General features: G+C 32.5%; 1 protein-coding gene across 1 annotated transcript in view; it reads left to right on the forward strand.

Moving 5' to 3' along the window:
- The window catches only part of MPDZ (multiple PDZ domain crumbs cell polarity complex component), a 151,868-nt gene that overhangs the window by 45,529 nt on the left and 91,723 nt on the right, over nt 1-14,616 (forward strand). The window contains exons 4-10 of the mRNA XM_081281986.1: nt 3,243-3,452; nt 3,843-3,982; nt 5,093-5,306; nt 6,023-6,151; nt 7,111-7,320; nt 10,021-10,135; nt 10,450-10,538. Coding sequence (XP_081138112.1) covers nt 3,243-3,452; nt 3,843-3,982; nt 5,093-5,306; nt 6,023-6,151; nt 7,111-7,320; nt 10,021-10,135; nt 10,450-10,538 — 1,107 coding nt within the window. The remainder of the gene's footprint in view (nt 1-3,242; nt 3,453-3,842; nt 3,983-5,092; nt 5,307-6,022; nt 6,152-7,110; nt 7,321-10,020; nt 10,136-10,449; nt 10,539-14,616) is intronic.

The raw sequence follows: 14,616 nt of genomic DNA on the forward strand, positions 1-14,616 counted from the left end.
AGAGTTTCTTTCCCTTTTTTTTCCCCCTTTTTTTTTATGGTATTGAGATAGAACCCAGGGTTTTTCAACCACTTTTCTACAACCCCCAACCCTTTTTATTTTTTATTATGTGACTGGGTCTCACTAAGTTCCCTAGCTGCCATTGAATTAGTTATCTTCCTCCCTTAGCCTCCCAAGTAGCTGGGTTTACAAGCCATGCCCACTCATGTGCTTCTTTTAGGGTGTTTCTCCATCTTAAATAAACTAAAATTAGAATAATACTGTATTCTGGGAGTGTGATTTATGTATTAAGAAGATAGAGACTTCTTGTTTTTGGACCCATATTTAAGAAGATCTCATCCAAACTTTAGGATATTTATGACAGATTAGACATATATTTGCTAAGTTAAAATATAAGTATCAAGTTTGATATATATATGTATATATTTGTGTGTGTGTGTGTATATATATATGTATATGCTTGTAATTTGATATGATTTCTGCTTTATCTAACAGAGGAATTAGTTACTGGTTTGAGCTTTATCTTGTAAGCATATTTCTACTATACTTTAAATTCTGAAAGGCTGTTATATTCTACCCTTTCACAAAGAAAAAACAAAATTCAGACTTTTTAATTGAATAATTTACATAATTTTCACTTAAGTTTGGTTTTAGGTAATATGCTAGTTAAAGACCATAAATTAATGTTTTTTTCCAAGTACATACAAGCTCTTTCTAGGTTCCAGTACTCAGCCAGAGTTAAGCAAAACAGATAATTATTTCTTGACCCTTGCTCATTTGCTAGCAACTTTCATAAATTATACAGATGTTTATCTCTATACAAAAATCACCAGATATTTGTGTTTTCTATTGGTTATTTTGTATTCTATAAACCGAGGATGAGAGTCAATTTCTTTCTTTCTTTTCTTTTTTTTAGAGAGAAAGAGAGAAAAATTTTTAATATTTATTTTTAGTTTTCAGTGGACACACAACATCTTTATTTTTATTTTTATGTGGTGCTGAGGATTGCCAGGCAAGCGCGCTGCCGCTTGAGCCACATCCCCAGTCCTCAATTTCTTTTATTAAATATTTATAGTGGGTGTGCTCTGAACAGACCTATCAAGCCAAATGTGATTCATTCTTGTTCAAAGAGATTGTAGTTTAGAAAACCACTTTAGTACACAGTGACAACAAAATCAAAAGGTATCTTGTTCCTTTTCCTATGAATATAAATTTTCAAATTTAAAAACATGACTTTTGATGGTTTAAGCGAAAGCTTTTATATATGTGATCCATTTTAATTATGTAACCATTGCTTTTACATTTACATGAAACCTTAAGAGCAGCAGGAGTAGTTATCTATATTTGTCAGGCCTTTAACAAATTAGGAAAAGATACTTGATATTAAATACTGTCTCATGATCCTTATTTTTACTATTGTGTTCCTACTAAGTTTATACTTAGGATGCCTCCACACCTGGTCTCTTGTAATATCAGAGCTTCTACTTCAGTGGATTTTTTCTAATAGAGTATCTGTTCTCAGAATGTGATTTGTCCATTCCAGCTTACTGCAACAAAAGTCCAAATGTTTTTTCCTTTGTAAGCATACCATAGGCGTTAGGACCTGGTGTGTGGGATCTTCAGCCTGTCACAAATTTCGTTATGCCATCTGCTTCAACCTGAGTGGGGTGTCTTCTGCTGACAGACTTTGCTGAAGTTTCCATGGCTCAGGATTAAAAAAAAATAAATCAATCTTGGCATAAAAAGCTTGTTTTTGAAAAAAAAAATTGATTATGCCTACTGTAGTTTTAAAATTATCATTTGATAGGATTCCCAAAAGCCTCCTCTCAATACATTGATCTCTTTTTCATCCATGATTATAGATAGCTAACACAAAAGATGAATTATTGGTAACTTTAGTAACAATGAATTTTCTGTTTTAATTTTTTAAGATAGGTAACACCATCCTGTGGATGGATTTTGACTTTGTGAAATATTTTGATAGCTTTAATTGATGGATTCTATGAATCTCTTATCATATTTCCAGAAATTGTATTTTATGAGTACATGCTTTATCCATACTACAAAGAAAATAAGAACAACTTGATGAAAACAATGTAGGTCACAAATTACTTATTTTATTTTATTTTATTTTTTGAGAGAGAGAGAGAGAGAAAGAATTTTAATATTTATTTTTTAGTTTTTGGTGGACACAACATCTTTGTTTGTATGTGGTGCTGAGGATCGAACCCAGGCTGCACGCATGCTAGGTGAGCGCGCTACTGCTTGAGCCACATCCCCAGCCCGACAAATTACTTATTAATGATGTGACTGTGTAATTTTGTCATCAGTAAAAGGAAAATAATGACAACTTGAAAAATTGTTTGGGAGATTGGATCAACATAGGTTCTTAAAAAATAGTTTATTCTGTAAATGTATATTGAAGAACAATGGGAAATGAGGACCAAGGAGAAAATAACATAATAAGATTCTTCCACTGGAAAATTTTACATTCCAATCTTCTTCTATTAATTAGGATGGATGCTCTATGAACAACAGGGTATATATATGTTAGGGGTTTTTAAGTGCTATTAAAATAATTAGGGTGAGCTCAGGAAGCAAGATGGTGGATGCTATGTTGAATAGAGTTGACAGAGAGGGATTCTCCAAGGTAAGGTTGAGCACAATTGAATGAAATAAAAGAGAAAGCCTATGGATATTTGGGGATGGATAAACCTTTCTGGTAGAGTGAGCAGCTTGGCAGTTTGGACAGTGACATCAGTACAGCTGAAGATAGTAATAGACATGGTGCTATGAGATGAGGTAAGGGTGATCCAAACACATCATTGATGTAATCTTTTGGATACACAGTTACAGATAAAAAGTCACATTCATGACACCCTGTGGATGTACAACATTAGTGTTGACTGTTTGCATTGCTGTGTCAGTTAGTTAGCTTTAATTTAGAGCTTACATACACAATTATAATCTTTCAAAATGTTACTTTATTATTTAATGTCTTGTACCAGGAGATAGATATACTGCAAAGTGTGAAGACACAGTCCTTCAAACCTCCATCTCTGCCCATCACTTTTGACACTAACTGATTAATGTCTAGTTTCCAGGTTCAAGGTGAAAGTACCTCCAAAACACCCACATTCTGACACCAGTTGCAAGTTTGGGGAGTTCCCAAAGCTATCCTTGATAATTTCATAATTCATTGTAAGGTGTATTAATGTTAATAAATTCTGTATTACTCTTAGGTTAGCATTGCAACTTCAACAACTTCAAGTGTTGAATATGCCCACATTCCTCACCTCAGTTCTGCTACAATTCCTACTGTACAAAACGAATCGCTTTTATTAACTTCAAATAATGGGAATCTGGAAGCCCTCACTGGACCTGGTACTCCACATATCAATGGGAAGTCTGCATGTGATGAATTTGATCAGTTGATCAAAAACATGGCCCAGGTGAGAGCATGTCTTCATGTTAGGTATCTTAGAATGCATCTCAAGAGTGCGATCAAGTCCTGGGTTACTTAAAAAATGTAGTGGCATTTATAACATGTAAAAATTTTGGTATGAGAAGAGTTTGGATGGTTCTGAGATTTTTCTATTGTATATTTTGTTTTTTAACTATCAAATTTTGAGTATTATATGTTATACTCCAGAAATATTCCTTGAGAAAAAGAAAATATCCTGTTCTAGGAGATAAGTGCTCAAAATTATCTTAGAAAATAATTTTTCAGTTTTGTCTTTTTTTTAATTCCCATAAACAAAGTAATACCACTTAGTCATCAGATGGAAGTCAACTGCATTAATTGGCTTTTAATTTCATTTCTTGCTTTGTTTTCTAATCAGGGTCGCCATGTGGAAGTTTTTGAGCTCCTCAAACCTCCATGTGGAGGCCTTGGGTTTAGTGTTGTGGGACTCAGGAGTGAAAACAGGGGTGAGCTGGGGATATTTGTGCAAGAGATACAAGAGGGCAGTGTGGCTCACAGGTGAGATTGTCCCAGCATCTTCTCTTGTTTTTGATATCACAATCAGAAAATGTGATCAGTATGGGGACATTTAGAAAGGCAAAAACAAAGAAAAACAAACAACAATGAGAGTTGAACATGACCTGATATTAAGCAGTTTGGGGAAGTCATTAACATTTTGTGGTGAAAAGCAAGTCCTTTGAAGTAACTGTAGCTTTTAAATAGTATTAATTTATTTTAGTAAGGAAAGAAAAATTTGAGTAGAATATTTTCATTGTTATTAACTGGGCTTTTTGATTAGATTTAAGAATTGCTGTACTAGAAATGACTGATGATAATTTGAGCTGTGTTTTATAAATATGCTAAGAGAAATAAAGCAATATATGTATCTATACTTTGATTTTTAAAAGATAGGACCATCTAAAATACAATGAGTAGGTTGAATGGGCAGTTCAAGAAACAAACAATAAAAAGAGGCCTTTTAAATGGAGGAGTTGCTTAGGAATGGCAGTAGAATTATCTTAAGAAAGTTGACCACCTGGAGCTAAGCATATACTTTATTTTTTCTTAAGAAGTATTTTATTATTTTTCTGTATCAGTAATTTCTCCATCTAAAATAGACCTCTGAAGAAGACCATGCTTTATTTTATTGTGGATGCACAAGAGGTAAAAGCCGCCCATATAATTCTTATTTATTTGTTCTTTGTAGATATATATGATGCTAGAGTGTATTTTGGCATATCATACGTACATGGAGTCTAACTTCACATTCTTGTGGTTTTACATGATGTGGAGTTACACTGGTTGTGTATTCATATATGAACATAGGAAAATTCTGTCCAATTCATTCTATTGTCTTTCCTATTTTCATTTTTCCTCCCTTCCCTTCATTCCCCTTTGTCTAATTCAATGAACTTCTAATCTTCCCTTCCCTTGTTGTGGGTTAGCATCCACATATTAGAACATTCTTCAAGCATATACTTTAAAAATGGAACTGCAGGAAAAAGCTTAAAAAGTGTGGAAATTTAAAAATAGGATTTAAAGTAACCTGAACATATATGCCAAAGAAGCTTTTTCTTTCTTGAGAGCTGTCAAATATATTTTTATCACCTTGTTTTACACCTCTGACAGAGATGGAAGACTGAAGGAAACTGATCAGATCCTTGCTATCAATGGACAGGCACTTGATCAGACCATCACACATCAGCAGGCTATCAGCATCCTGCAGAAGGCCAAAGATGCTGTCCAGCTAGTTATAGCCAGAGGCTCCTTACCTCAGCTTGTCAGCCCCAGAGTTTCCCGTTCTCCATCTGCAGCCAGTACAATTTCAGCTCACTCAAATCCCGTGAGTGCCTGAGATTTTCAAACAGAACAGAACGTACTTTTCTAATTCTTTTTAGTTGTGTACAGGTTTCTAATTCATATAGGTTCTTTGTATTTCTTGAATTTTTAAAAAAAATTCATATCTTCTCAGCCCGGAATATTTGTCATTTAATTATGATTGTTTGCAGCTTCTAAAACAGCCTTTTCTTTGTGTAGTTTTTTGACATCATCATTCCTCAAAAACAACAACAACAAAAAGAAGTATGGTTCTTTCACAAAATTGACTTTTCAGTAGACAGATACAATCTTGACTTTGCTTTATAAATTATACAATTATATTGTTACAGTTAGCTGTCTGTGACTTTAAGAAGTCATGTAATTTGGAATTTTTCCTGTAGGCAAGATTCAAAGGACAACATTCTTAACACATGACAGTTTTTTTCCTTGATCTTTTTCTTTTTTTTTTTTTAAAGACATTCTATAGGCGATATTGAAAAATCAGTGCTCATCATTAATTGGGAGGAAATGTAAACATTTTAATGATATATTGATAAAAAAATAGAAATAAATGTCTTTTGAAAGAGAAGTATACTAAATTAAAGGGTATTCTTAGGGCTCATTGTATTATCTGAAATAAGTTATTTAATACTAATAAAGTGATCACAAAATATCCATTGTGTTGTAAAATTTTAGTGTTTCATAAAATTTTAGAAATTCTCATAGGAGCTTTGTCTTTAGGTTCATTGGCAGCATGTAGAAACAATTGAACTGGTGAATGATGGGTCTGGTTTGGGATTTGGTATCATCGGAGGAAAAGCAACAGGTGTGATAGTCAAAACCATTCTGCCTGGAGGAGTAGCTGATCAGGTAAGCTACTCCAATAGGTCTTCATTGATGTTTACCCCAAAGTATGACTTCATCTTTTATACATTCTGTTGGAAAAAAGAAACTTTGGCTTTAAATAATGTCAAAGGAGAAATACTCTTTGGGGAGAAATACTTTTGAAAAGAGATGATGAACTTGAGTTTCAGATATAGACAATGAATTTAATATTCCTTAGAACCACAAATCTATGCTTTATCTTCAATATAGAGCTATCCTCTCCAGTATTATTAAATTCAAATTTAAATTCATTAAAATTAAAAGAGATTACAAATCTGTTCCCCAGTTGGACTACCATATTCCGAGTGTTCCACAGCCAAGGGTTGCTTGTAATTGCTGTGTTGAACAGTGTGAAAGTTCTGTTATTGCAGAAACTAGCAGCAATTACATGGAGGCTTATAAGACTAATTCTCATGCCTCTTGTCTATCTGTCTTTTATTTCACTAGAATTTCATATGAAAGTATATTCTTTTGATGTTTATAATTGAAATACTAAGGGACAAAATTATGAGATTTATATAATACTCTATTGTGGTTCATAACATATTTTGAATAATATGTACTATATTTGCCTAGTAACTTCATACTTAATCTTTGCTTAGGACTTTTCTTGTTTCTGTCTCTGAAAAAACAAAAATCACAAAAAAGCTTTTTTTTTTTTTCCTGCTTGCATTTAGTGGTAGAAATCAGAATGACAAGTTCATATCAGCCCATCAATTTAGGGAGTATTTGTGAATTTTATTTACTTATATCACACTGAGTGGGGTGGAATAGTTCAGAAGACAGTTCATGTTACATGTTCAGTGTCTCATTATTGCTATGTTGTCATCTCATTGCTATCTTCTTTTAGTATTATTCCCTCTCCCTCATTTAGGATTTCTCTGATGGAGTTACAATAACAATACCCTAATGACGTAACCCCCACCCTCTTTTTTTTGGTTCAGCATGGGCGATTATGCAGTGGAGACCACATTCTAAAGATTGGTGATACAGATTTGGCAGGAATGAGCAGTGAGCAAGTAGCACAAGTCCTTAGGCAGTGTGGAAATAGAGTTAAGTTGATGATTGCAAGAGGTGCCATAGAAGAAACTACAGCACCCACCTCTTTGGGCATCACCCTCTCCTCTTCCCCAACATCTGCGCCAGAGATTCGGGTAAGTAGATAAAAACAGTTAATGTGAATGTCAGAGAAAATAGCACTTAGATGACAGTGATATTGTTTTAGAAACTAGATTTACTTATGTTTATTATTGGTGTTAAAAATGTAACAAAACTTAGGGAATTTTGTAGAGATGCTTCAGCATTAATTATATTTATTAATCAGGAGTAATGTTTAAAAGAGATGAAAAATACTTGCCTAAAAATGCTGGGTGACTATTTTACTTTTTTTTCCTCTAAGTAGACAATTTATGAGGGTGATGTTTTGAAGTATGTATGAAATATAAAGAATTATGTACTATTAATACCTAAAATGTTGAATTATATTTTTCTCTTAATTAGAAGACTTTCTGTAAAATGGGTCAGTTCTTTCATTCCCATTTGACAGCTTTCTTTTTAGTATTTATGTTTTGTTTTGGAAGTGTGGAGGCTGAAAGTGAGAGCAGGATTGCTGGCGATGAATAAAGCTTTTCAAAACCTTCAGTTTTATTGTTTTAAGATATGCCTTAGAACTGTTGATCAGATATGTAATGAAATGAGTGGTCATTGTTCTTGACCCAGTTACATAAGCTTTTAGACAAATGTTATACCTTAAGTTTATAAGTTTTTGGACAAATGTTGTAACAGAAACTTTACTCATAGGTGTAACATTCTGTCTTTTCCCTTAACTTGATATGAAAAAAATCTAGAAAATTTCAAAATGATTGAATGGTTTTAACTATCATAACTGGTTTACAGATTGTAAGACTATAGTGGCTAAAATATCAACAAAATAAATTTATCCATAAATGTCTTAAATATTTAAGAAAAGAATTATACCAATTTCTAAATAAGATTTATAACAAATGCAAATCCTATATTCCTTTCTCACAGTAATGATATGTTTTTATCTATTAAAGTTGTTTCTATGCATTTGCTATAAATTCTTTTTTCAAATCCGAATCTCTTTCATAAGCCCTTTAAAACTTTATTAGAACACTTGAAATTTCCATGATTCTGTTGTTTTTAGGATTGAGTTTGGTTGCTATTTTTTGCAAAGAGAAGTAAGAAAGAAAGCTTGTTTATGAAAGCATTTAAATGGCATTCTTTTGTGGTAAACAAAACATTTTATTCAGCAATATATAAATGAATGCAATACCGAAAACTACTTGATGTAATTGAAAGCTTAGAAAAATATCTATTCTGTGCATATCATCATTTCTGAAGCTTGTGCCCCTTTTAAAACCATTCGATAGTCAAATTGCCACCCTCTAAAATAGCACTCGCATAAGTCTTATTAAAAATAGAAAACACATTTGTTTCAATTGAAGCAGATTTCATCCTGTCATTTTCTTGTAATTATATAAACTTTAAACTTTTGCTAAGTTTGCACAGATAATTATGTGCAATGAAAAAATAAATCAAACTTTACTGAAAAATTTATCTCATTTAGGTGGACCAACAGTGGGATATATTCAGTTTGTTTGAAGAAAATCAGAAATATTATCAGCTAGCCCCAAACTGCATGTTGATTAGAACTCAGAGCCTTGATTTTGTCATGTTCTTCTTAGGGTTCTCTGTAGAATCTGCTTATGTCACACCAATGCATAGTCCCAATAACTTATTGATGACATATTATACCAGTCCACTAATGCTTGATGTGGGAAAACTGAGCCTTCAGTCTACTGTATAATTAATAACAACGCTGCATGTTATTAAAAGCTTACATCTGAGGAACCTACTTCCAGCTGTCATTCCAGGAAGGAGGAATCCTAATGAACAAAGGATTTTCATAGTAAAGTCTGAATTTACCAAAGGGCAGTTTAAATGTCTTCCTTCATGCATTTTATTTGTTTTCAAAATGAGCCATAGCCTATTTATAATAAAGCTGAAGGGTAGATTTATCCATATTTGTGTTATTAGAATCAACCATAAACTTTGGATAATAATAGCAGCTAACATGTAGGCACTGTGGCTGCTCTGTTCTACTAGCAGTGGTCCATACAGTGTGTCATTTAAGAGTAGCAGCTCCACAATAAGTGTTAGGATTTGAATTCTACTTCTACTAGGTTGTTAGCACTTTGTCTTCAAAATAGTTTATGTGCCTGTTTTCTCATAGAACAATTGATTCAGTAATTGTACCACCTCATGGTATAAAAGGAATATAAAACATATCATTATAAGGAATAAGAAGTTAAGATGTCAGTTGCCTCTTACATGGAAACTGCTTAATAAATAGTAGCTGGACTGGTTGTTGTTACTCTTCTCCTGTTAGACAGTTGTGCAAACTTATGTTTAGAAAATCTAGTGGCAAAGCTAGGTTTGTATTTGTTGATCTGAATTCAAGACTTGAATTCTTTCAACTGAGCCACATTTAGACTCCTTCAGAAATGAAATAAAGATGTGTCATCTATAAAAACAGAATTTGTTAAGAAAAACCCATTTAATTAAAAAAAAAGTGTGTACAAACAGTGTATCTCTCCAATAAGGGGAGGTTCAATCTTAACATTCCTTTCTGAGTAAAAATGTGATTCTCATTTCATCAATGTTGCATGATTGAAGTAATAATCTCTACTGAAACTCTCTAACAGAGTTCTCTGATACCTTGTTATGTCATATTATTCCTCAGTTAAAGCTATGGCTTTGTGAACTTGTTTTTTTTTTTTCTTTTTTTACATGTTTATTTTTTGTATATTTATTTATCAATTTTATTTCAGGTTGATGCTTCTACTCAGAAAAATGAAGAAAGTGAGACATTTGATGTGGAACTCACTAAAAATGTCCAAGGATTAGGAATTACCATTGCTGGTTATATTGGAGATAAAAAATTAGGTAATTTTAAATCTTAAATTTTTTTTTAAACTTGGGAATTGCCTCTAGTATCTGTGTCTTATGAAATATTTAATCAACATTATATGTTTTTAAATAGTTTGGTAAATTATTTGAAAACATCCTTAGAAATAATTTAGTGTAAGTAACTCTAAACAAATAAAACAATTACCTTATCCTTTCTACTAGAGATTTTGTTTGTGTGGCTTTTTGATAGGTATTTATTCACAATTAAATCTTTTTATTTGGAGAATGTAGGATGGATATTTTTAAAATGTGTTTGTAAATATCAAAAAATAACCTATTTCTAATCTTAGAACCTTCGGGAATCTTTGTAAAAAGCATCACGAAAAGCAGTGCTGTTGAACATGATGGAAGAATTCAAATTGGAGACCAAATTATAGCAGTAAGTTACACATTTAATAATAGCTTTGTCAAATTTCATGGTCGAGAATGCATTTTCCTAGTTTATACTCAGTTCTGAGAAAACAGTTAACTGTACTGATTTAATCTTTTCTTTAGTGGCTTGAGGCTCTCATTACAATTATCCTTTTTATTATTTTGTGGAAACAAAATAGCATTGGATAGAAGCTCTACTGATCTCAATTCTAAAGCAAAGGTTTTTTTCTTAAATAATTTCTGATATTTTTGATTTCGGGTTGTAATGAATTTCTTACTGTTACTATTACAGTTCTCCTTGGAGATACTACAAAGGTAAAGACCAGATGTAATGACCATTAGTGTATTTGAGTCTCAATTTGGGATGTGTGGCATTTGTTTTATCAGCAGAATGATGCTCCTGCTTTGACTCCACGGGCAGAGATCACCTTTTAGCTCTAATATAAAAGAATAACAAACAGATTCAACCACTTTTAATTAGATCAGTTCATCATGCTGTTGTAATGACATCAGTACATATGTCTGTTTGAGGCGGTGTATAGAAGAATCTAACCTTCAAATCAGTGTTCAGTAAATACTAGACTTCACAAACCGCTTCCTGAAACACAAATTCATTAGTCCCATACCAGTTGCTTCCTAATTGAAATAAGTTTAGTGAAAAATATGTATTATATAGTCTTTTAGAGATCCACTGTGTACCTTAAAAAACTGAAGACTCTGAGAAGTCCTGAAGTAGAGAAACTTGTTTACCTCTTTTACCCTGATGGTTCCAAATTTTATAATTGTGGAATCTTTCTTTCTTTGGAAGACATCTTGGGTAATGCTGATTTATCTTCATAGGTATTTGTGTATGCTTAATTAAGCCTATTTTGTTTTTTGTTCCTCAGGAATCTTAATGATAGTGAGGTGGGACATAGATAAAAGAGTCCTTGAGTATAGCAACATCATGCATGGTCCATGGAAACAACCAGATGTGTAAGGATCAATGAGTGAATAAGCAAATTTTGGTATATTCATACAGTGGAATGCTAGTCAGTCTTTTAAAAGAAGGAAATCCTGTCACTTTCTATAACATGGATAATTCTCAAGGATATTATGCAAAGTAAAATATGCCAGTCAAGAAAGACAAATACTGTATGATTCCACTTATTTGAGGTGTGTGTGAACTAATCAGACTTAGAGAAATGGAAGGTAGAATGGTGTTACCAGAGGCTGGGGAAAGGGCGAAAGTGAAGTTGCTCAGTGGAATAGAGATTCATTTTGCAAGATGAAAACGTCCTATAGATCTTTCATAGAACAATGTGAATAAAATGGTTAAGATGGTGAATTTTATATATTTTTTACCACAATAAAAAAAAGATATAGGGTTCTTTTATCTCTGCCTTTTGAGTCTAATTGCATCTCCCTGAGTCTTCTTGGGTATAATGCTATGAAGCTCCTACCTACACACTTGTTCAAGTCTTGAAATCAAGTTGAGTTCACCACCCTTGTCTGGCTACCTGCTAGAACTGGTTTCCCTAGTGCATCTCCATTTTACCATGCAATACAAATTAGTCCCCTTGTGTTTTTATTTTAAGGGAAAGGGAGGAAGAGAGAATAAATAGATATAGAGTCTAAATTCATATATAATGCTGAATTAAAAGTTGAAAATTTGACTAATTTACTTTTTACTCTGTATCTATAATAGTTCATCAGAAAATTTCTTAAAAACCAGTTTTATTGAAATATCATTTATATGCCAAAAACTTCACCCATTTAAAGTGTATGTTTCAGTAGCTCTTCATATATTCACATTGCTAGAAGTTCATTATCACAATCAATTTTAGAACATTTTCATTACTCTAAAGAGAAGACCCCTACCCTTTAGCAGTTGCTCCCTAATTTCCTCATCTTCTCTGCCCTAGGCAGCCACCAGCCTACTTTCTGCCTTTGTAGATTTGCCTATTCTGAGGCATTTCATGTAAATAGAATCATATAAGATTTGGTCCTTTGTGATTGATTTCTTTCACTTAGAGTGTTTTCAGGGTTTGTCTGTGTTGTAGCATGTGTCTGTTCTTTATATTCTTTTATGGCTGACTAATAGTCACTGTATGGGTACACCACGTTTACCCATTCATCATTGGATAAATATGTGGGTTGTTTTCACTTTTTGGCTTTTATGGATAATGCTGCTGTGAACATTCATGTACAATGTTCTGCTTTATGTATATTTTCATTTCTCTTGGATATATACTAAGGAGTGAAATTGATGGATCTTATCATAATTCTGTTTAACGATTTAGCAAATTGCTTGTACATCATAAACATTATATATGTGTGTGTGTATAATTTTTATTTGTGAATTTTGAAAGTTAATAATAATTTAAAAGTCACAGACTAGTCCAGTAGTGATACAAACTTCTGTTCAAAGAATATATTATCTCAATGATTTATGGTTTGTTGGATATCAAACAGTTTGTATCAAACTCAGCAATGGTCTCTTAATACTGTGTTAAATTGCGTATAAACACTCTTGCTTCTTAAATGCTCCTTCAACCAATTACAACATCTTACTAGTTCTTTCATTCATTAACAAGTTAAAATCTTCGGCAAGCCATTTTGTATTTGCCATGATTTGCATTTCTGCAAATTATATTTTAACACTATTCACTGAATAATTCATGTGAAATAGTGTTGTAGATGTTTGGATTTGAAGCTTGGTAAAAATGACCACTCTGTGGTATAAATGCACCACCAGTAGTTAAATTTTACTGTAATCATCTCTAAGATACATTGCAACAAATGATATCAAATGTATCAAGATGGGAAACCCAAAGAACCATGGGTTTCAGGGAGAGAGACTCAAATGGTAGGTACTCAGACATTCTACCTTTCTAGGATGAAGTGCTGCCAAAATACAAGAAGTCCAGGGTTGGTGGGAGGTCTTGGCTATATTGCCTGATACTTTTTTACTGAGCTATGTTTCCTGTAACTTGCACCAAGTTCTGATGTAGTTTCTGACTATATTACTTCTAGTATCTTCTTAGCAATCTTTTTGAAGATTTCTTTACCTACAAAATTAGAATAAGGAAATGTCACTTGTATGATTGTTTAGGAGAACCAAATAAGATCTTTATTTAAAATATCTGATGTCATACTTAGCACATAAGTAAGTCCTACATTCAAAATATCTGATGTTATACTTAGCACAGAAGTACATTTTAATTGATTAAGGCGATAATTATTTGAGGGCCTAAAATGGTTACATCTTGGAAAGAGTCTCACAGTACTTTCTCTCTAAACCTATCATTATCTTCATTCTTATGTAAGTGGAATCTCAAATATAATTCCTCTTAGGCAAGGTCAATGATAAAGGAAATTGTTGACTCAAAAAATAGAAATGCCTTTTTGTTTGGAGTGTTTTCTTATATTCAGTGAAATCACTTGCTTTCCTTGTCATCAGTATTTTGAGTTTTACTTGACAACTTCTAGCAACATTTTCTTACTTCAAAGTTAGAAGCATCTCTAAATCCTGGGACACTTACGTAATACTTTAGATCACGCATTAATTTTGTGCAAAATATCACCATCTTGTGGACTTTTGGTATATGGTAGTTGCATTTTCACGACTGTAGTCTTTTTTTGTCTATTTGTTCTATTTTTGTTGTGACAGCAGCTATTGGAGCTATAGTCTATTTTTATTTTGTAATTGTCATATTGTGAGAAGACTGAGAAACTATTTCTTACTATTTTTAGGGAGTATTGTTTTATAACTTAAAAGTACTTTATTCTAAAATTCTTGTTTCACAGACTGTTCTGTGTATGTGTATGGTTTCACTATAGGCATTACAGGGCAGGAAATAGAGTAAATATTCTGTTCCTTCCTCCCCCTTTTCATTTGTTGGTATTCTATGTAATGATTATTTGAAAAAAGGTCTATTGTGTTTTCAAATTTGACAAGCTTGTTAGATAAAATTATTTTATTATAATTAATATTAATGATAATAATTAGCTCATTATTATTAAATTAAATTATTATTATATTTTGATATTCAGTGATCCATGCCAAAACCATTATGACTGATTAATTATGACTGATAAAGTAT

Source organism: Spermophilus citellus (genome assembly GCF_964194105.1).
Source record: "Spermophilus citellus genome assembly, chromosome: 2".
In the NCBI taxonomy this organism is placed as follows: Eukaryota; Metazoa; Chordata; class Mammalia; order Rodentia; family Sciuridae; genus Spermophilus; species Spermophilus citellus.